Source organism: Pelophylax lessonae (assembly GCF_965119305.1).
Source record: "Pelophylax lessonae genome assembly, chromosome: 6".
Lineage (NCBI taxonomy): Eukaryota > Metazoa > Chordata > Amphibia > Anura > Ranidae > Pelophylax > Pelophylax lessonae.
In genome coordinates, this window is record NC_138773.1 from 331,138,156 (window position 1) to 331,160,573 (window position 22,418).

The following is a 22,418-nucleotide window of genomic DNA, read 5'->3' on the forward strand; positions in this document are numbered from 1 at the left end:
CAAACCACCACACGGCCCATTGTCCTGCGATATGTACACCAACCTACCTCAACCTCCCCAGCCCATCCTCCTCCAATATGTACACCAACCTACCTCACCAGCCCATCCTCCTCCAATATGTGCACAACCTACCACACCAGCCAATCCTCCTTCGATATGTGTACCAACCTACCACACTGGCCTGTCTTCACACAATATGTGTACCAATCTACACCAACCCATACTCTGATATGTGTACCAACTTTCCAAACTGACCTGTCCTCCAATATGTGCACCAAGCTACCACACCAAACCATCCTCCTCTGATATGTATACCAACCTACCACATCAGCCCATCCTCCTCTGATATGTGTACCAACCTAATACACTGACCTGTCATCTTCTGATATGTGTACCAACCTACCCCACTGGCCCATCCTCCCCTAAATATGTGTGCTTATCTACCAAACTGGTCCCTGCTCTTCAGATACCAACACTAGGATACTGGCCCATCCTCCTCTGATAAAAGCGCTCATCTACCACACCGGCCCATCCTCTAATCCTCCTCCACTATGAGTGCCCATCTAACATACATGCCCATCCTCTAATCCTCCGATATGAACACCCATCTACCACACCGGCCCATCCTCTAATCCTCCTCCGATATGAGTGCCCATCTACCATACATGCCCATCCTCTAATCCTCCTCCGCTAGGAGTGTCCATCTACCACACTGGCCCATCCTCTAATCCTCCTCCGGTATGAGTGCCCATCTACCATACATGCCCATCCTCTAATCCTCCTCCGCTATCAGTGCCCATCTACCATACATGCCCATCCTCTAATCCTCCTCCGGTATGAGTGCCCATCTACCATACATGCCCATCCTCTAATCCTCCTCCGCTATCAGTGCCCATCTACCATACATGCCCATCCTCTAATCCTCCTCCGCTATCAGTGCCCATCTACCATACATGCCCATCCTCTAATCCTCCTCCGGTATGAGTGCCCATCTACCATACATGCCCATCCTCTAATCCTCCTCCACTATCAGTGCCCATCTACAATACATGCCCATCCTCTAATCCTCCGATATGAGCACCCATCTACCACACCGGTCCATCCTCCAATCCTCCTCTGCTATGAGTGCCCATCTACCATACATGCCCATCCTCTAATCCTCCTCCGATAGGAGTGTCCATCTACCACACCAGTCCATCCTCCAATCCTCCTCTGATAAGAGCACCCATCTACCACACTGGCCCATTTTCCAATACGCAACCAATCTACCACATCAGCCTGTCCTCCTCCTACATGTGCACCAATCTACCACACCAACCCATCCTCCTTTGATATGTGCACCAATCTACCACACCGGCCAGTTCTCTGCTATCAGCACCGATCTATTACACTGGCCCATCCACCCCTGATATGGGCACCCATCTATTACACCCACCCATCTTCCTCTCACATGTGCAACAATCTACCACACCAGCACATCTTCCTCCGATATGTGTGCCGATCTACCTGAGCACCCCGCCCTCCTCTGATATGCACAATGACTTACTACACAAGCCCATCCTCCGACATGTGCACCAATCACACTGACCCATCCTCCTCTGATATGATAATGAGAAGCATTCATCACATTATATGGGGTTTGTGACACTTTTCTGAAGATTTATTCTCATGGCAACCATGTCACTATTCCTGAGATGTCAAATCTACAACACACCTCCCCCCTATATGGCGGAATCCCAGCACCCTCTGGGCACCGTACAAATGGGCCTATTTATAAAGATCGGGGAGATAAAAGCCCCTCCCCCAACTTCCCTCAATGATCATTTCACATCTAACAAGTAATAAATAAATGTAGCTTCCTGGAGGAAAGTCTCTTCTCCACCTCCATACATGAGATATAAGGGGCTGTAAATGATGTAAAGTGGAACTCTGCAAAAATAACAGATAACGCAGTCTGTTGGTGGCATTAAAGCTGAAATGTAATCGGCTTCTATTTTACCTTCCCTGACTTTCCCTGGGACGCTCTCAGTGTGCAGTGAAACCGGAATAACTACGGTGCAAGACTGACGGGAAGCCCGGATATCATCAGCGGGTTTTCTTCTTCCCCGGTTCTATCACTTTTTGATCCTGCCAGTGGATCTCTTATTGTCCCACTTCCTATAAAAGGCCAAACTGTCCAACATAATTGGCACTTACAGGGGTGGGGCAAAGGGAAGGGGCGGGGCTTACAATGGTCAGCTGGTTTAACTTTCTTCCAAAAGAAAATAGATAAAAACAGTTTTTGTAACAATGTAAAAGTTACCTGGAGTTGGACTTTTTTTTTACCTGTCCATACAGGGTGACAACACTGCTCTGATTTCACTACCGAATGAACGGTGCTGTCACCCTGTTACAGGAAGTAGAATTATAAAAGGGTTTTTACTGGCAGGATCAACAGGTAATGCCATGTGATAGGGAAAAACAAATTGTGTTAAGGCCGCCGACAGACTGGAGCGTGTCATGTGACTTTTCCTGGAGTTCCACTTTAAAGTGATAGAAAAACCACAAAAATAAAAAGCAGAACAATGTTTAAAAAATTGTGGAATTTCCTGTAAAAATTATTTTTTCTGTAATATTATTTTATCTCGGCCAAAACAGAAGAAAAAAAGCCCAGAGCAGCTTTATAAATAAACAGAAATTTACAATATTTGGAGGAAAACACAAATCGAACGTTCGATCTTTATAAATAGGCCTGGAAGTACAAGTGTCATTCCATGTGACCTCTGTACAGCTCTGTGATTGGTCTGCTCCCCCATCACAGGGTTCACACACCCATATAAAGGACCGGCACTAACCAGCTACACCCTCCAGGGGGCGCTACAGTCCGTGACTTGCAGGGAAAGGGTTAAACATGACGACTATCAGTCCCTGATCAGAATCTGGAGAGAGTTACTCCACGCTCTCGGGAATTTCACAATCGTCCACAATCAGAGTATGGATGATCCCTTCCCGCCGCTTGCCGCTGCTCACCGCCTTGATGCGGCAGTCGTGATTTCCGATGCTGAAGTGCGTCTCCGTGCCGTCCTCTACAAACTCCCCCTGTGCACAGAACACACAGCGTTACCGATCTTCTATCAATCACACTTCGTCATCTCTACACAGTGTTGGGTTCAATAAAGTTTTATTAAAGGGATTGTAAAGTCTCTTCTTTTTTTATAAACAGAGCAGCCCGGATTCTCCTCCTCTCGGGTCCCTTTCCGATGCTCCTGGCTCCTCCCTCCTGTCAAGTGCCCCCACAGCAGGCAGCTTGCTATGGGGACACCTGAGCCGAGCTGAAGCTCTGTGTATCCATTCAGACACAGAGCCGTGGCCTGGTCCCGCCCCCCCTCTCTCCCCATTAGCTAACTGACTTTGACAGCTGCATAAGTCAATAGTGCCGCAGCCAATCAGGAGGGAGAGTCCCGGATGGCCGAGGGGACTCCTGGACATCACTGGATAAAGAGGGGGCTCAGATAAGTGATAGGGGGGTTGAGGGGGGAGGGGCACACAAGGCTTGTTATCCTAATGCATGGATTGCACCTTCTGTCTTTATAATCACTTTAATGTTTTATCCATACAAGACAACAAAACCACTTCCAATAACAGCGTGTATACCATTCCTGCGTGTACAAATCGGGGTACACCGGGGGGGGGAGGGGGGTCTATGTATAAAATGATAACTGTGTGGATATGACTATACTAATAAAAGTGCCAAAAGTATTTTATATTGGGGCATCACACCCAGAAGTCCATGCAAAAAAAAACAAAGACATATACAGGATAAAGGGAGGGGGGGGGGGGCCCTAGGGCAGGGGTGTCCAAACTATGGCCCTCCAACTTGTTCAGGAACTACAATTCCCATGAGGCATTGCAAATCTCTAACATTCACAGACATAACTAGGCATGATGGGAATTGTAGTTCCTGAACAGCTGGAGGGCCATAGTTTGGACACCCCTGCCCTAGGGAATAAAATGGCGGTCGTTGCAACGTTTTATGTCGCACGGTATTTATGCAGCAATTTTTCCAACTCATTTTTTCATAATAAAAAAAACAGTAAAGTTAGCCCAATGTTTTTCTAGAATGTGAAAGACAATGTTACGCCGAGTATATAGATACCAAACATGTCACGCTTTAAAATTGCGCACACTTGTGGAATGGCGCCAAACTTTGGTACCTGATTCTCCATAGGCGACACTTTAAAAAAATGTACAGGTTACCAGCTTAGAGTTACAGAGGACGTCGGGGGATAGAATTATTGGTTTCACTCTAACGATTGCGGCGATACCTCACATGTGTGGTTTGAATGAGGTTTACATATGCGAGCGCGAGTTAAATATGCGTTTACTTCTGCATGCGAACACGCGGGCACTTTTTTTTTTATTGTTTTTTTTTTACTTTTATATTTAGACACTTTGCCTTTACATTTTTTTTGATTACTTTTATTCCTATAACAAGGAACGTAAACATCCCCTGTAATAGGACATGAGAGGTCCTCTTTATGGAGAGAGAGGGGGTCTATAAGACATCTCTTCATCTCCCCAGCTCTCCTCAATGCTGGAAAGCCTGAGATAAAATAAATAAAATTATAATAATAATAATAATAACAATCTTGGCTTCCCACCCGAGACAATGGATGTGTTTACAACTGGTCATAACGTCACCCCCAGCCTCCGAAGGTCATAGAGATGACCAGGGATCATCTGTTCTTCGGTCAGCTCTATGGTAAATGGCCACCACCGGCCGATTCATTCTACGGCTCGCCAATAGCACGGGCGAGCTGGTAGAAGCACCGGAGGGCAGTGGCTGAAGGGGGGGGGGGGTGTTGAGACATAGATGGAGGTGATACATGGATGCAGAGAGAACTGACAGTGAAGGGGAGAAAAAGCAAAGTTGTATAGATCAGGAAGCAGTCTGGGGAGAGGAGGGGGAAGCCCAGCTACATAAAGTTGCATAGATCAGGAAGCAGTCTGGGGAGAGGAGGGGGAAGCCCAGCTACATAAAGTTGCATAGATCAGGAAGCAGTCTGGGGGAGAGGAGGGGGAAGCCCAGCTACATAAATTTGTATAGGTCAGGAAGCAGTCTGGGGGGAGAGGAGGGGGAAGCCCAGCTACATAAAAGTTGCATAGGTCAGGAAGCAGTCTGGGGGGAGAGGAGGGGGAGGCCCAGCTACATAAAGTTGCATAGGTCAGGAAGCAGTCTGGGGGAGAGGAGGGGGAAGCCCAGCTACATAAAAGTTGCATAGGTCAGGAAGCAGTCTGGGGGGAGAGGAGGGGGAGGCCCAGCTACATAAAGTTGCATAGATCAGGAAGCAGTCTGGGGGAGAGGAGGGGGAAGCCCAGCTACATAAAGTTGCATAGATCAGGAAGCAGTCTGGGGAGAGGAGGGGGAAGCCCAGCTACATAAAGTTGCATAGATCAGGAAGCAGTCTGGGGGGAGGAGGGGGAAGCCCAGCTACATAAAGTTGCATAGATCAGGAAGCAGTCTGGGGGAGAGGAGGGGGAAGCCCAGCTACATAAAGTTGCATAGATCAGGAAGCAGTCTGGGGGGAGGAGGGGGAAGCCCAGCTACATAAAGTTGCATAGATCAGGAAGCAGTCTGGGGGGAGGAGGGGGAAGCCCAGCTACATAAAGTTGCATAGATCAGGAAGCAGTCTGGGGGGAGAGGAGGGGGAAGCCCAGCTACATAAAGTTGCATAGATCAGGAAGCAGTCTGGGGGGAGGAGGGGGAAGCCCAGCTACATAAAGTTGCATAGATCAGGAAGCAGTCTGGGGGAGGAGGGGGAAGCCCAGCTACATAAAGTTGCATAGATCAGGAAGCAGTCTGGGGGAGGAGGGGGAAGCCCAGCTACATAAAGTTGCATAGATCAGGAAGCAGTCTGGGGGAGAGGAGGGGGAAGCCCAGCTACATAAAGCGCACTACACTGCACTGGGACAAGATAACAGGCAGCTATGGAACCGGTGTATCAATAAATTCCTCCCCCCACTGGAATGCAGCTGATCAGCTGTGACTGTGTCAGGAAGACAGAGCAATGGGGGAGAGAGATGAAAAAAATATACAGGCTGGGACAAGGAGAATAGGAAGAACTGCAGGTGGAGAAACAAAGTTACAGAGATAAAAAACTCAGGAGCAAAGCTAACATTAGAGCCAGTGCTGGGGGGGGGGGGGGGGGGCATGGTGAAACACATGGAGGGGCATTAGTGAGAGACAACGATCTCTTTCTTAGCAGATAAAACCTGGCAGCAGGGAGAAGGGGAAAGATCATCTTTCAGCTGCTTGAGGAAGATTTCTGTAAATGTCATTCATCACTAATCCCCCTCCCTGTGTGGGCCCCCCTGTGTGCTCGGCCCCCTAGAAGAGGTCCCCCCCTATCAGCGGCCCTGGCTGATTGTTTTGGCGTGAAGTGGTTAAGGAGACATCAGGGGTCTATTAGACCCCTAATGTCACCTCTGCATTCTACTGCAGATGACTGAGTGCTCACTGTGCTCAGATTCCTCCACAGCCACAGCGGCCGGACACTGACAGCTCTGAACACAGAAGTAATCAGAGCTGAGCACTTCCAGGTTCATTCTTCAGAGAGGAGGTCAGGAAAGTTAGCTGATCTCCAGCCTCTCTCTATCCGGACACCCAGATTGGACAGGTGAGCCTGGGACGCCTTGTTCGGCAGGAGGAGGGGCTCCATCAGTAATGTAAAGAAGTAATTGGGTGGCTGTAAAGCTAAAAGTCAGGAGTTTGTGGTGCCACGGATGGAGTTACACCCCACCCCCGTCACCTAATGCAGACATCAGAAGTCAACAATACTTACCTCTGCTCTCAAGGTCCCTCGCTGGCATCTTCTTCCTGGGCGCCGGTCATCGACTGTCTCGATTGGCTGATGCAGAATGACATCACTCGCACACATGTGCAGATTTGTGTACATTCCAGAGAGGATGGTGAACAGACCGGTAGACAAAGAGCCTCTAAACTTCAAATTAAAGTGGTTGTAAACCTCAAACATGAAATCTGAACAAAGCACATCCCTCTATACTGTGTACTTGTCTTAATCCATAACACTGAGTGTAATTTCTGTCTGCTACCTCTTTCCTCTACTATCTGCATGAGTCTCTTCTGACACCAAGAGAAAAAAGGTGACAGGGAAGGGGGCTCCAACACAGCCTCAGCTCTGTTCCTGTGTAGGTCTCCTCACTGAGCACTGCAGAGTGTAACATCAGCTCACCCCCCCCCCCCCCCCCCGCTTCCTGAAAGCTCAGGCAAGCTGTATAAATTCTGTACTTGGAATGGATGTAGAAGAGAGAAGACTGCAGATAAACAGGTACAGCGTAAGTAGGAGGGTTTATTCATTCTCTATGTATAACCTGAGGCCGGTCACTTCTCTGGGGATATGGAGGATTTACAACCACTTTCAATTTGAACTGACACAGCATCAGGGGGCAGTAGAGGTCCTGGAATCCCAGAGACCCAACATTGACCCAAGGATCATCTGAAGGCCAAGAATGAAGCTCATAAATACAAGACCCTCCCCCGGTAGCTGAGGATATTACAAGGTGCTGGACTTCAGCAGTGGTGATCCCTATGGAATTTAGAGGACCAAATCTTCATCACCTGAATACCCAACCAATGAAAAAGAAAGAAAATAATAATAAGTATCATGTGATTGGGTGAGGGCACCTACCGCTGTCTCCAACTTCTTTCCATTACACCAAACGTCCATCGTGTCCTTCTCTGCAACATGAGAGACCATCAATTATAATCCAACTCTACACAATACGGGGGGGGGGGGGGGGGGTGCAGGATTTGTACCCACTGAGGGTGGAGCAGGTTTTTGAATCCCCCACCGGGGAAGGGTAGAGCAGGATTTGGATCCCTCCTAGGGGGTGGAGCAGGACTTGGATCCTCCCGGGGGGTGGAGTGGAATTTGTATACCCCCTGGGGGTGGAGCGGAATTTGTATACCCCCAGGGAGGGGTGTAACGGGACTGATATCCCCCGAGGGTGGAACGGGACTGATATCCCCCGAGGGTGGAGCGGGACTAATATCCCCCGAGGGTGGAGCGGGACTAATATCCCCCGAGGGTGGAGCGGGACTAATATCCCCCGAGGGTGGAGCGGGACTAATATCCCCCGAGGGTGGAGAGTGGGACTGATATCCCCCGAGGGTGGAGGACAGATACAGTGGGTACGGAAAGTATTCAGACCCCCTTAAATTTTTCACTCTTTGTTATATTGCAGCCATTCTTCTTCCTCATGAATGTACACATAGCACCCCATACTGACAGAAAAACACAGAATTGTTGACATTTTTGCAGATTTATTAAAAAAGAAAAACTGAAATATCATTCGGTCCTAAGTATTCAGACCCTTTGCTCAGTATTTAGTAGAAGCCCCCTTTTGATCTAATACAGCCAGGAGTCTTTTTGGGAAAGATGCAACAAGTCTTTCACACCTGGATTTGGGGATCCTCTGCCATTCCTCCTTGCAGATCCTCTCCAGTTCTGTCAGGTTGGATGGTAAACGTTGGTGGACAGCCATTTTTAGGTCTCTCCAGAGATGCTCAATTGGGTTTAAGTCAGGGCTCTGGCTGGGCCATTCAAGAACAGTCACGGAGTTGTTGTGAAGCCACTCCTTCGTTATTTTAGCTGTGTGCTTAGGGTCATTGTCTTGTTGGAAGGTAAACCTTCGGCCCAGTCTGAGGTCCAGAGCACTCTGGAGAAGGTTTTTGTCCAGGATATCCCTGTACTTGGCCGCATTCATCTTTCCCTCGATTGCAACCAGTCGTCCTGTCCCTGCAGCTGAAAAACACCCCCACAGCATGATGCTGCCACCACCATGCTTCACTGTTGGGACTGTATTGGACAGGTGATGAGCAGTGCCTGGTTTTCTCCACACATACCGCTTAGAATTAAGGCCAAAAAGTTCTATTTTGGTCTCCTCAGACCAGAGAATCTTATTTCTCACCATCTTGGAGTCCTTCAGGTGTTTTTTAGCAAACTCCATGCGGGCTTTCATGTGTCTTACACTGAGGAGAGGCTTCCGTCGGGCCACTCTGCCATAAAGCCCCGACTGGTGGAGGGCTGCAGTGATGGTTGACTTTCTACAACTTTCTCCCATCTCCTGACTGCATCTCTGGAGCTCAGCCACAGTGATCTTTGGGTTCTTCTTTACCTCTCTCACCAAGGCTCTTCTCCCCCGATAGCTCAGTTTGGCCGGATGGCCAGCTCTAGGAAGGGTTCTGGTCGTCCCAAACGTCTTCCATTTGAGGATTATGGAGGCCACTGTGCTCTTAGGAACCTTAAGTGCAGCAGAAATCTTTTTGTAACCTTGGCCAGATCTGTGCCTTGCCACAATTCTGTCTCTGAGCTCTTCAGGCAGTTCCTTTGACCTCATGATTCTCATTTGCTCTGACATGCATTGTGATCTGGAAGGTCTTATATAGACAGGTGTGTGGCTTTCCTAATCAAGTTCAATCAGTATAATCAAACACAGCTGGACTCAAATGAAGGTGTAGAACCATCTCAAGGATGATCAGAAGAAAGGGAAAGCACCTGAGTTAAATATATGAGTGTCACAGCAAAGGGTCTGAATACTTAGGACCATGTGATATTTCAGTTTTTCTTTTTTAATAAATCTGCAACAATGTCAACAATTCTGTGTTTTTCTGTCAGTATGGGGTGCTATGTGTACATTCATGAGGAAGAAGAATGAACTTAAATGATTTTAGCAAATGGCTGCAATATAACAAAGAGTGAAAAATTTAAGGGGGTCTGAATACTTTCCGTACCCACTGTACATGCAGATGATGGAACACCACTCACCCAGCACCACCCTGCAGTCCTCCCCGTCTAGGTGGAGCACCCAGGTGTTGGTGGTCTTGGACCGGTTCTCCATGTACTTCTTCAGACTCTTGCCGTTCACCTCCAGTGTGTACTCGTAGGCGAAGCCGCTGACCGCGTCGATGTTGATGGTGGCCTTCGTCTGAGCGGCTCCCACAGGAAACGTCTCCTTCCCCACCAGCTTAAACATCCAATCCTTCCGTATAATTTCCTGACACCCAGAGACACAACAAGGACCGCACATCACCTCCCGTGCATAATGTGCCGGTATGAAGGGGCACAACACAATGCATCATGGGAAATGCTACACTGCTGAACTGTAATGACTGCATACAATACCTTCCCTGGTGCCCCTCCCCCATGAACTTAAAAATAAAATTATTTATTGTTTTTAGAAATGATTCCCCTGAGTGGGACTTTAAAGGCACATAGATATTAGAGAATATATAATGGTATGAAAAATTTAATTTTATTAATTTTTTGCATCCCATTCAATTAATATCCATCCTATTTACCAGCAACTATTTGCCTATTCTTTTTTTAGATCGGCTATACCCTGCCTCCCTGGGGATACTTTATACCATCTGGGATTGCTCCTGGCTCCTCCTTTTTTAGGACTTCAGATGTTCAGCTAATATTAGGGCACCCTCTTAATTCCACCAATTAGGATGCTTATGGATTGATGATAAGTGCAATTCACTCTGCCACATATATTGCCAGACGGATCTATACCTTCAGTTGTTTTTAATTATTGTGCATACCATGTAAGCCCAACTCTGACTCAAAACTCTGTAAGTACTCACAATCTATTCATTATGTTGTGCGAAATGCAAGAATATTGCACATTATTTAATCTTCTATAAAATATGGGTCTCATACCTCTATTTTTATATTATCAGAGTACCGCTTTGAGAAACAACCCCTGAAGAAGGAGCAAATAATGTTTATGGCTTCGAAACATGTTGGGTATTCGTCTTAGCGTCATGAGTTTTTTTGTCTTGCTGCTTATTGTCTGCACATGTTATTTTATCTTCCCTATTGTACTTTATATTTAATAAAATTCAATTTTTCATACCATTATATATTCTCTAATATCTATGTGCCTTTAAAGTCCCACTCACTCAGGGGAATCATTTCTTCTTGTACTTAACCAGGGATGTGGCACCCTCTATTAACCTAGGTCCTCAGCACCCCTTGCATTTATTGTTTTTAGGAAATAACTTTGAGACCCAGAGAGGTCATCTATGCGTCTGTCTTTGCTGCAAGGCTGGTGGGAGGGGCTAACAGACTCCTAAACATCAGTACTCCTGTGAAGCCAGAGTGTTCTATGAAAGAACAAATCCCAGCATCCCTTTAAAACATGCATGCTGTGCCTTATATGAAAGAACACATCCCTACATCCCTTTAGATGTGTATGCTGCTAGAATAAAATATTTACAAAAATGTGAGTGGTGTACTATCTTTTCATGTGACAACACTGAAGAAATGAGACTTTGCTACAATGTAAAGTAGTGAGTGTACAGCTTGTATAACAGTGTAAATTTACTGTCCCCTCAAAATAACTCAACACACAGCCATTAATGTCTAAACCGCTGGCAACAAAAGTCAGTACACCCCTAAGTGACAATCTCCAAATTGGGCCCAATTAGCCATTTTCCGTCCCCAGTGTCATGTGACTCATTAGTGTTACAAGGTCTCAGGTGTGAATGGGGAGCAGGTGTGTTAAATGTCCAAATTGAGCCCAAAGTGTCAATATTTTGTGTGGCCACCATTATTTTCCAGCACTGCCTTAACCCTCTTGGGCATGGAGTTCACCAGAGCTTCACAGGTTGTCACTGGAGTCCTCTTCCCCTCCTCCATGATGACATCACAGAGCTGGTGGATGTTAGAGACCTTCCCCTCCTCCACCTTCCATTTGAGGATCCCCACAGATGCTCAATAGGGTTTAGGTCTGGAGAAATGCTTGGCCAGTCCATCACCTTTACCCTCAGCTTCTTTAGCAAGGCAGTGGTCATCTTGGAGGTGTTTGGGGTCGTTGTGTTGGAATACTGCCCTGCGGCCCAGTCTCTGAAGGGAGGGGATCATGCTCTGCTTCAGTATGTCACAGTACATGTTGGCATTCATGGTTCCCTCAATGATCTGTAGCTCCCCAGTGCCGGCAGCACTCATGCAGCCCCAGACCATGACACTCCCACCACCATGCCTGACTGTAGGAAGACACACTTGTCTTTGTACTCCTCACCTGGTTGCCCCCACACACGCCTGACACCATCTGACACCAAATAAGTTTATCTTGGTCTCATCAGAGCACAGGAGATGGTTCCAGTAATCCATGTCCTTAGTCTGCTTGTCTTCAGCAAACTGTTTGTGGGCTTTCTTGTCCATCATCTTTAGAAGAGGCTTCCTTCTGGGATGACAGCCATACAGACCAATTTGATGCAGTGTGCAGCGTATGGTCTGAGCACTGACAGGCTGACCCCTCCCCCACCCCTTCTACCTCTGCAGCGATGCTGGCAGCACTCATACGTCTATTTCCCAAAGACAACCTCTGGATATGACGCTGAGCACGGCACTCAAGTTCTTTGTGCAAGGCCTGTCCTGAGTGGAACCTGTCCTGTTAAACCGCTGTATGGTCTTGGCCAATGTGCTGCAGCTCAGTTTCAGGGTCTTGGCAATCTTCTTATAGCCTAGGCCATCTTTATGTAGAGCAACAATTCTTTTTTTCAGATCCTCAGAGAGTTCTTTGCCATGAGGTGCCATGTTGAACTTCCAGTGACCAGTATGAGAGAGTGAGAGCGATAACACCAAATTTACCACCCCTCCCCCCAATTCACACCTGAGACCTTGTAACACTAAAGCTGGATACGCACTATCCAACTTTTGTGGTTAGATTTCCTTCAGATTTACCTTTTCTATGTAGTGCAAGGGCCTGCCAGACTGCATACAAATTGAAAGTGTTTAGGTTTGACATCATATTATCTGGTTTTGGCAAGTCTAAAGGAAAAAGTCTTCAGAAAATCTTATAGTGTGTATGGCCCATAACGAGTCACATGACACCGGGGAGGGAAAATGGCTAATTGGGCCCAATTTGGAGATTGTCACTTAGGGGTGTACTGACTTTTGTTGCCAGCGGTTTAGACATTAATGGCTGTGTGTTGAGTTATTTTGAGGGGACAGTAAATTTACACTGTTATACAAGCTGTACACTCACTACTTTACATTGTAGCAAAGTCTCATTTCTTCAGTGTTGTCACATGAAAAGATAAAATGTGAGGGGTGTACTTACTTTTGTGAGATCCTGTAAATCAGATTTTATATCCATGCACACACAGATGAAGGGTCTTACCTTCCCGTCCACATAGACCACTCTCTTCCCTGACGTGGTGCCATGTTCAAACTCAATCTTATGGACTCCGTCACTGAGAGCGACTTCCCACACGGCCACCAGGTCGGTCATTTTCTCCAGCCGGCCGTAGCGTGATCTGTAGGGAGATGGAGGGGGGGGGGGGGGTCACATGGTGTATGGAGGAGGGGGGGGGGGTATCCTCAGTACTGAGAGATTACCGGACTCAGGATAATGATCTCCAGGATTAGAGGAGCTTCACACCACACAGAGGGATTAGGGGTCTGCAGATGAAGAGACTCGCACCGCAGGTGAGGACAATTCCCGATATACCGGGGACATTCTTATTACTGACCAATAGAATAGGGGGGGGGAGGGAAGATGAATGGATACAATTAGGACATTCATAGCAATTGAAAACAAGCAGGTATCATTTATCTGACAGTATTCACTAGTAAAGATCCCAGTGCTCCCAGTGCTCCCAGTATAGAGGAAATGTCCCCAGAACAATGGAAGGATCTGCAGTCCTGACAAACCAGAACAACAATATACAAGCAGAACTAGAAGGTTCTACACAAGAATGACACAGCACCGACCCAGAGCAACCTGGGACTCCCCAAAATCTGTGACATAGCTCCACCCCCATCATCTCAGGTACAGATGATAAAAGCTTGCATGCATAATCCACATACTGAATTGTGATTGGTGGACGGCATACAAATAAAATGGGGGGGGGGGGGGGGAATATAAAGTGTCAGAGATAAGTTCTAACTGAATGGTGCAGCTTCAAGCTTGCATTATTTCCACATAAAATGGCTTAGAGGCCGGATCATCCATGGAGCGGGAATGGTCTATAATGTCTGTCCCGGATCATCCATGGAGCGGGAATGGTCTATAATGTCTGTCCCGGATCATCCATGGAGCGGGAATGGTCTATAATGTCTGTCCCGGATCATCCATAGAGCGGGAATGGTCTATAATGTCTGTCCCGGATCATCCATGGAGCGGGAATGGTCTATAATGTCTGTCCCGGATCATCCATGGAGCGGGAATGGTCTATAATGTCTGTCCCGGATCATCCATGGAGCGGGAATGGTCTATAATGTCTGTCCTGGATCATCCATGGAGCGGGAATGGTCTATAATGTCTGTCCCGGATCATCCATGGAGCGGGAATGGTCTATAATGTCTGTCCCGGATCATCCATGGAGCAGGAATGGTCTATAATGTCTGTCCCGGATCATCCATGGAGCGGGAATGGTCTATAATGTCTGTCCCGGATCATCCATGGAGCGGGAATGGTCTATAATGTCTGTCCCGGATCATCCATGGAGCGGGAATGGTCTATAATGTCTGTCCTGGATCATCCATGGAGCGGGAATGGTCTATAATGTCTGTCCCGGATCATCCATGGAGCAGGAATGGTCTATAATGTCTGTCCCGGATCATCCATGGAGCAGGAATGGTCTATAATGTCTGTCCCGGATCATCCATGGAGCAGGAATGGTCTATAATGTCTGTCCCGGATCATCCATGGAGCGGGAATTGTCTATAATATCGGTCCCAGATCATCCATGGAGCAGGGATGGTCTATAATGTCTGTCCCGGATCATCCATGGAGCAGGAATGGTCTATAATGTCTGTCCTGGATTATCCATGGAGCGGGAATGGTCTATAATGTCTGTCCCGGATCATCCATGGAGCAGGAATGGTCTATAATGTCTGTCCCGGATCATCCATGGAGCGGGAATGGTCTATAATGTCTGTCCCGGATCATCCATGGAGCGGGAATGGTCTATAATGTCTGTCCCGGATCATCCATGGAGCGGGAATGGTCTATAATGTCTGTCCCAGATCATCCATGGAGCGGGAATAGTCTATAATGTCTGTCCCGGATCATCCATGGAGCGGGAATGGTCTATAATGTCTGTCCCGGATCATCCATGGAGCGGGAATGGTCTATAATGTCTGTCCCGGATCATCCATGGAGCGGGAATGGTCTATAATGTCTGTCCCGGATCATCCATGGAGCGGGAATGGTCTATAATGTCTGTCCCGGATCATCCATGGAGCGGGAATGGTCTATAATGTCTGTCCCGGATCATCCATGGAGCGGGAATGGTCTATAATGTCTGTCCCGGATCATCCATGGAGCGGGAATGGTCTATAATGTCTGTCCCGGATCATCCATGGAGCGGGAATGGTCTATAATGTCTGTCCCGGATCATCCATGGAGCGGGAATGGTCTATAATGTCTGTCCCGGATCATCCATGGAGCGGGAATGGTCTATAATGTCTGTCCCGGATCATCCATGGAGCGGGAATGGTCTATAATGTCTGTCCCGGATCATCCATGGAGCGGGAATGGTCTATAATGTCTGTCCCGGATCATCCATGGAGCGGGAATGGTCTATAATGTCTGTCCCGGATCATCCATGGAGCGGGAATGGTCTATAATGTCTGTCCCGGATCATCCATGGAGCGGGAATGGTCTATAATGTCTGTCCCGGATCATCCATGGAGCGGGAATGGTCTATAATGTCTGTCCCGGATCATCCATGGAGCGGGAATGGTCTATAATGTCTGTCCCGGATCATCCATGGAGCGGGAATGGTCTATAATGTCTGTCCCGGATCATCCATGGAGCGGGAATGGTCTATAATGTCTGTCCCGGATCATCCATGGATCCAGGTCTGGTCTAATTCCAGGCTGTAGAGATCTCCTGTTAATCTAACTCTTTGTGCTGTCAATTACAAGCAATAATAGATTCCTCCTTCCATTGTAAAACCAACTAGGGCTGGACAGAACAGACAGTACCTATTTCTGACACTTTCAGAAAAGGGGAGTGTAGAGGGCAGTTGCACACAGGGGGGATGGGGGGGGGGGTGTACAGGGCAGAGCAGAGAGGGGAGTGTACGGAGCAGATGCACACCAGGGGGGGGGGCAGAGAGGGGAGTGTACGGGGCAGATGCACACCAGGGGGGGGGGGCAGAGAGGGGAGTGTACGGGGCAGATGTACACGGGGGGAAGAGGGGAGTGTACGGGGCAGATGCACACCAGGGGGGGGGGCAGAGAGGGGAGTGTACGGGGCAGATGCACACCAGGGGGGGGGGCAGAGAGGGGAGTGTACGGGGCAGATGCACACCAGGGGGGGGGGCAGAGAGGGGAGTGTACAGGGCAGATGTACACAGTCGAGGCAGAGAGGGGTTTATGGGGCAGATGTACACAGGGGGGCAGAGGGGAATGTAAGGGACAGATGTACACAGGGGAGGCAGCGAGGGTAATGGTAATGCACTGGAAAGATGTACACAGGGGGGGGGGGGGGCAGATGGGAGAATGTATAGGGCAGATGTACACAGGGGTAAATGTACACGGGGGGGGGGTGGTCAGATGGGGAAATGGATGAGGCAGGTGTACACAGGGGGGGGCGGCAGATAGGGGAGTGTACGGGGCAGTTGTAAACGGGGGGTGCAGAGAGGGTGTGTACGGGGTAGATGGGGGAAATGTATGGGGCAGATGTACACAGGGGGGGCAAGTGGGGGAATGAAGGGGGGGGGTAGATACATACAGGAGATAAGTACACTGTCAGCCTCATTCATTGGATCTCTGCTACTGACAGCAGCTAAATTGCAGCAATCAGGTTAAAGAAGAACTCCTCTCCACATCATTTCCAATGGCAGAGCTGGGGACACCGCAGACAATTTGTTGTCACCGTCAGCTTTTCTTTGAAGGAATCTTCTCAGGAGAGAAAATTATGGACAGAAATCTCTCGTTTGCTGCCAGCGATCCTCCGGCTTCAGTATTTCCGGAGTCACTCGCAGCTTTTAGCGGCTCTGCTGCAGATACGTTTCCTTTAGGATCACCGGGAGTTGGAGGAGCCATGCTGTGTCTATGCTCCGCCCCCACCACTGACAACCAATGACATGATGACAGGGAGGGGTCACACACAGCTGTTCATATTCTGTTACAACTCTGACTGTTCGAGGGGGGGGGGGGGGTTAGTATACATTCATGGAGGTCGGATGTACACAGAAGGGGAAGATTTACTAAATCTGGAGCTCTCAGAATCTGGTGCAGCTCCACATGGCAGCCAATCACCTGATCCTGCGTGCTTCAGTTTAAATCAATCAACGCCAGTGCTTAGCGGAGTTCCTCTTTAACTTCTGAAAGCTGTTAGGATGACATTGTTTATTTCCTGTGTGGGGGAGGGGATGTATACAGGAAAGGGGTGGAGGGGCCCTTCCTGTAGGTGGGACATTACCTCACTTCATCATCGTACATCGTCACCTCCTGGTGAGCCGCCATTCCTCCCCTCCAATCCGCAGCATGAGAGAGAAAGAACCAGAATTATAAACACTGCAAGGACTCCTGTGATTGGATGATGGCGGTATGGCAGGGATCATGTGATTGGATGATGGCGGTATGGCAGGGATCATGTGATACAATACGCTAATACAGACTGTAGGGTCTCCTGTGATTGGATGACGGTGGCCTGGTAGGATCATCTCCAGTATATCTCATCAAATATCTCCAGTAATGGGAAGATGGAGTGTATACAGGGGGCGCAACTGAGGTCCTTGGATACCCCATCACCTCTAATAGCCCTTCCCCTGAGTATCCCTTGACAGTTCTAATAGCCCCTCCCCGGAGTACTTTATGTTGCCTCTTATAGTTCCTCCCATGAGTACCCCATCACCTCTAATGGTCCCTCTCCCGGGTACTCCCTGACACCCCTAGTTGCCCCGTCCTTGGATACCACGCCATCTTGAATAGCCCTTCCCCTGAGTACTCCTGACACTTCTAATGGCCCCTCCCCTGAGTACTCCCTGTTTCCCCTAATAGTCCCTCCCCTGAGTATCCCAACACCTCTAATGGTTCCTCCCCCCGAGTACTCCCTGACACCCCGGTTGGCCCTGCCCTTGGATACCCCATCACTTCTAATAGCGCTTCCTCTGAGTACCCCCAACACTTCTAATAGCCCCTCCCCTGGGTACCCCAACACTTCTAATAGCCCCTCCCCTGGGTACCCCAACACTTCTAATAGCCCCTCCCCTGGGTACCCCAACACTTCTAATAGCCCCACCCCTGGGTACCCCCGACACTTCTAATAGCCCCTCCCCTGGGTACCCCAACACTTCTAATAGCCTCTCCCCTGGGTACCCCCGACACTTCTAATAGCCCCTCCCCTGGGTACCCCAACACTTCTAATAGCCCCACCCCTGGGTACCCCCGACACTTCTAATAGCCCCTCCCCTGGGTACCCCCGACACTTCTAATAGCCCCTCCCCTGGGTACCCCAACACTTCTAATAGCCCCTCCCCTGGGTACCCCTGACACTTCTAATAGCCCCTCCCCTGGGTACCCCAACACTTCTAATAGCCCCTCCCCTGAGTACTCCCATGTGACACAATACACCAGCAGAGTGCAGGGAGTCCTGTGATTGGACAATGGTAACAATGATTATATACACGGAGAGATGAGTGGAGATAGTACAGCCCCCTCCCCCACTCTATACACATTCATGGGTTGGGGTTCCACTCTAAAGCCAGAATCCTGTGAATGGAAGGAGGGGGAGGGGGTGATATTTAGGAGATTTTCCATCACCTCCTGTCCCCTCCCCCCCAGTAATAGAAATGGGAGAGGGGGGGGGACACCTAGCAGACCTGTACTCCCCATAGAGGGGGGAGGGGTGTCCCCGGTACACACAGGCCTCTGTCTCCCGTTATTCGGGTCCTCACCTGATTCTCTGGGCCGGAAGTTGGAGTGACGCGGCCTCCGCTGCCCGGGCAACTGTCTCCAGGTGACCAGACTGTGCCCCGCCCCTTCCCGCCGTTCCCTCATTTCCGCCGATAGTCCCGCCCACCACGCGCTCTCTGACGTCGTACGTTTCTCTGATCACATGGTGTTGCGTTTTAAAGTGGATGGGCGTGACCTCTTCTTGTTTAGGTCCCTGTACTCGGAGTGGGCGGGGTCTCTCTTCCATAGATGATGTCTCGTTAGAGATGATTGTAGGCGGGGTCTTGCTTCCTGTACACCAGTGTGGGCGGGGTGTTCCCCTGGGTGTGGGAGGAGTCAGGCCATGTGTCTGTACAAGGTTTAAAGTGACATGTGGGTGAGCCCCGTAATTGGTGGATGTATGGGATACGGGCGGGGAAAAGGGCGGAGCTCATAGAAAATATGTGATTACAATGTATCCGATCCAGGGAAGAGCAATGCGGAGATCCCATCCCCCCCTCCCCTCTCTGTACTCACCAATCACATTATTATTATTATTATTCAGCCTCTCCGCCCTGGGCGTCCGCAAGGGGGGGGGGGCAAAGGGGAGGAAAATCCCCCCCCCCCCGAAATCTCAACTTCCAATTTAACCCCTTCTGGACCGGAAGGATTTCCCCCCCTAATGACCAGGCCATTTTTTGTGATTCAGCACTGCGTTACTTTAACTGACAATTGCGCGGTCGTGCGACGCTGTACACAAATACAATTGATGTCCTTTTTTTCCCACAAACAGAGCTTTTTTTTGGTGGTATTTGATCAGCGGTGCGATTTTTACTTTTTGCGCTATAAACAAAAAAAGCGACAATTCTGAAAAAAAATAAAAAAATTTTCTCATTCTGATATATAACATTCCCCAAAAAAAATCTAAAATTTATTTTTTTTTTAACATTTTAGGCCAATTTGTTTTCTGCTACATATGTTTGGTAAAAAAACAAAATCGCAATAAGCGTATTTTGATTGGTTTGCCTAAAAGTTGTCATTTTTATTGTTTTTTTTTACTAGTAATGGCGGCGATCTGCGATTCTTTGTGGGACTGTGACATTGCGGCGGACAGATTGGCCCCCTGACTGACATTTTTGACACTTTTGGGGGTACCAGTGACATTACTACAGTAATCAGTGCTATACATATGCACTGTTACTGTAAAAATGACACTGGCAGGGAAGGGGTTAACATTGTGGGTGATCAAGGGGTTAACTGTGTCCCTAGGGGCGTGTTTCTAACTGTGAGGGGGCGTGGCTTGTGAAATGATCATAGAGACATGTGATCCTACATAGAAGGCGCTCTGTGATCATTCCAGGGAGAAGAACGGTCAGCTGTGATTACAACATCCGACCGTCCTTCTCTCTCAGCGGGGAGCGACTGCAGGTGCCCGGGAGCAGCAATCGGAATCGCCTGCCCGCTGCATCGGAGTCCCTGCTGCCGAGCGGGGGCGGAGCGCACCGCTGGTGGCACACACTCACCCGCTAGCTGCACTGCAGGCGGGCGACCGATGTATACCTACGTCGGTTCACGCAGGAGGAACACCCTGCGCAGTATAACTGCAGAGGGCGGTCAGGAAGCGGTTAAAGTGGTGGTTAAGCCACTTTATACCATCCTGTCTACAGTCTGTGTAATAATCCGGGGTGTCCCGGTGTCTTCTGTCTGCGTCTTATAAAAATAAGGCATTATTTACCAGTTTTCAGAGCGCCGCTCACGTAACCCGTTAGATATTATTATTATTATAGAGGATTTATGTAGCGCCGATAGTTTACGCAGCGCTTTACAATATGAGGGTAGACAGTACAGATATAATACACTTCAATACAGGAGGAATCAGAGGGCCCGGCTCATTAGAGCTTACAATCTAAGAGGGACGTTAGTTCTCTCCTCTCCTCTCCTGGTCTGACAGCTGCCTGCAGTGGTAGGAGCCGAGGATTCCTCGCTGTTATCAGTCGGGAGGGGAGGAGGAGGGGAGGGGAGGGGAGAGGCGGCGGGTCACTTAAGCGGCAATCGGCGCTCTGAAAACTTGTAAAGAACGGCTTATTTTTATAAAACACAGACACAGACACAGGGGGGCACACAGGATTATTACACAGACTGTAGACAGGATATGAAACTTTAAATGAAACTAAAGCAGCAGGAGGAGGAGAGGGGGCGGGCACTGACACAGGAGGAGAGGGAGGCACTGACGCAGGAGGAGGAGGAGGGGGGGCACTGACACAGGAGGAGGGGGAGGCACTGACGCAGGAGGAGGGGGGGCACTGACACAGGAGGAGGGGGAGGCACTGACGCAGGAGGAGGAGGAGGGGGGGCACTGACACAGGAGGAGGGGGAGGCACTGACGCAGGAGGAGGGGGGGCACTGACACAGGAGGAGAGGGAGGCACTGACGCAGGAGGAGGAGGAGGGGGGGCACTGACACAGGAGGAGGGGGAGGCACTGACGCAGGAGGAGGGGGAGGCACTGACGCAGGAGGAGAGGGAGGCACTGACGCAGGAGGAGGGGGGGCACTGACACAGGAGGAGGGGGAGGCACTGACGCAGGAGGAGGGGGGGCACTGACACAGGAGGAGGGGGAGGCACTGACGCAGGAGGAGGGGGAGGCACTGACGCAGGAGGAGGAGGAGGAGGAGGGGGGGCACTGACACAGGAGGAGGGGGAGGCACTGACGCAGGAGGAGGGGGGGCACTGACACAGGAGGAGAGGGAGGCACTGACGCAGGAGGAGGAGGAGGGGGGGCACTGACACAGGAGGAGGGGGAGGCACTGACGCAGGAGGAGGGGGAGGCACTGACGCAGGAGGAGGGGGGGCACTGACACAGGAGGAGGGGGAGGCACTGACGCAGGAGGAGGAGGAGAGGGGGCACTGACACAGGAGGAGGGGGAGGCACTGACGCAGGAGGAGAGGGAGGCACTGACGCAGGAGGAGGAGGAGGGGGCACTGACACAGGAGGAGGGGGAGGCACTGACACAGGAGGAGGGGGAGGCACTGACGCAGGAGGAGAGGGAGGCACTGACGCAGGAGGAGGAGGAGGGGGGGCACTGACACAGGAGGAGGGGGAGGCACTGACGCAGGAGGAGGAGGAGGGGGGGCACTGACACAGGAGGAGGGGGAGGCACTGACGCAGGAGGAGGGGGAGGCACTGACGCAGGAGGAGAGGGAGGCACTGACGCAGGAGGAGAGGGAGGCACTGACGCAGGAGGAGGGGGAGGCACTGACGCAGGAGGAGGGGGAGGGGGGCACTGACACAGGAGGAGGGGGAGGCACTGATGCAGGAGGAGGGGGGCACTGACACAGGAGGAGGAGAGGGGGCGGGCACTGACACAGGAGGAGGGGGAGGCACTGACGGAGGAGGAAGGGGCTGCGCTGACACAGGGGGAGGGGGGGCACTGACAGGAGCAGGAGGTGGGGGGGCACTGACACAGGAGGAGAAGGAGGGGGGGCACTGACACAGGAGGAGGAGAGGGGGCGGGCAC

At 50.0% G+C, this 22,418-nt stretch overlaps 1 protein-coding gene across 2 annotated transcripts; it reads right to left on the reverse strand.

The window, feature by feature from the left end:
• Window positions 1–2,692: 2,692 nt before the first annotated feature.
• FAIM (Fas apoptotic inhibitory molecule) lies at window positions 2,693–19,022 on the reverse strand. Of its 2 annotated transcripts, XM_082260205.1 has the most exons (6): window positions 18,926–19,022; window positions 17,449–17,499; window positions 13,192–13,327; window positions 9,828–10,056; window positions 7,689–7,738; window positions 2,693–3,078 (listed from the first exon to the last, which is right to left on the reverse strand). In XM_082260205.1, exons 2-6 carry the CDS (start codon window positions 17,490–17,492, stop codon window positions 2,929–2,931), a joined length of 609 nt encoding a protein of 202 aa, XP_082116331.1. In that variant the 5' UTR covers window positions 17,493–17,499; window positions 18,926–19,022; the 3' UTR covers window positions 2,693–2,928. The 2 variants fall into 2 exon arrangements, with proteins under 2 accessions (XP_082116331.1, XP_082116332.1); XM_082260206.1 differs by lacking the exon at window positions 17,449–17,499 and having other exon boundaries at window positions 18,926–19,009.
• Window positions 19,023–22,418: the final 3,396 nt, after the last annotated feature.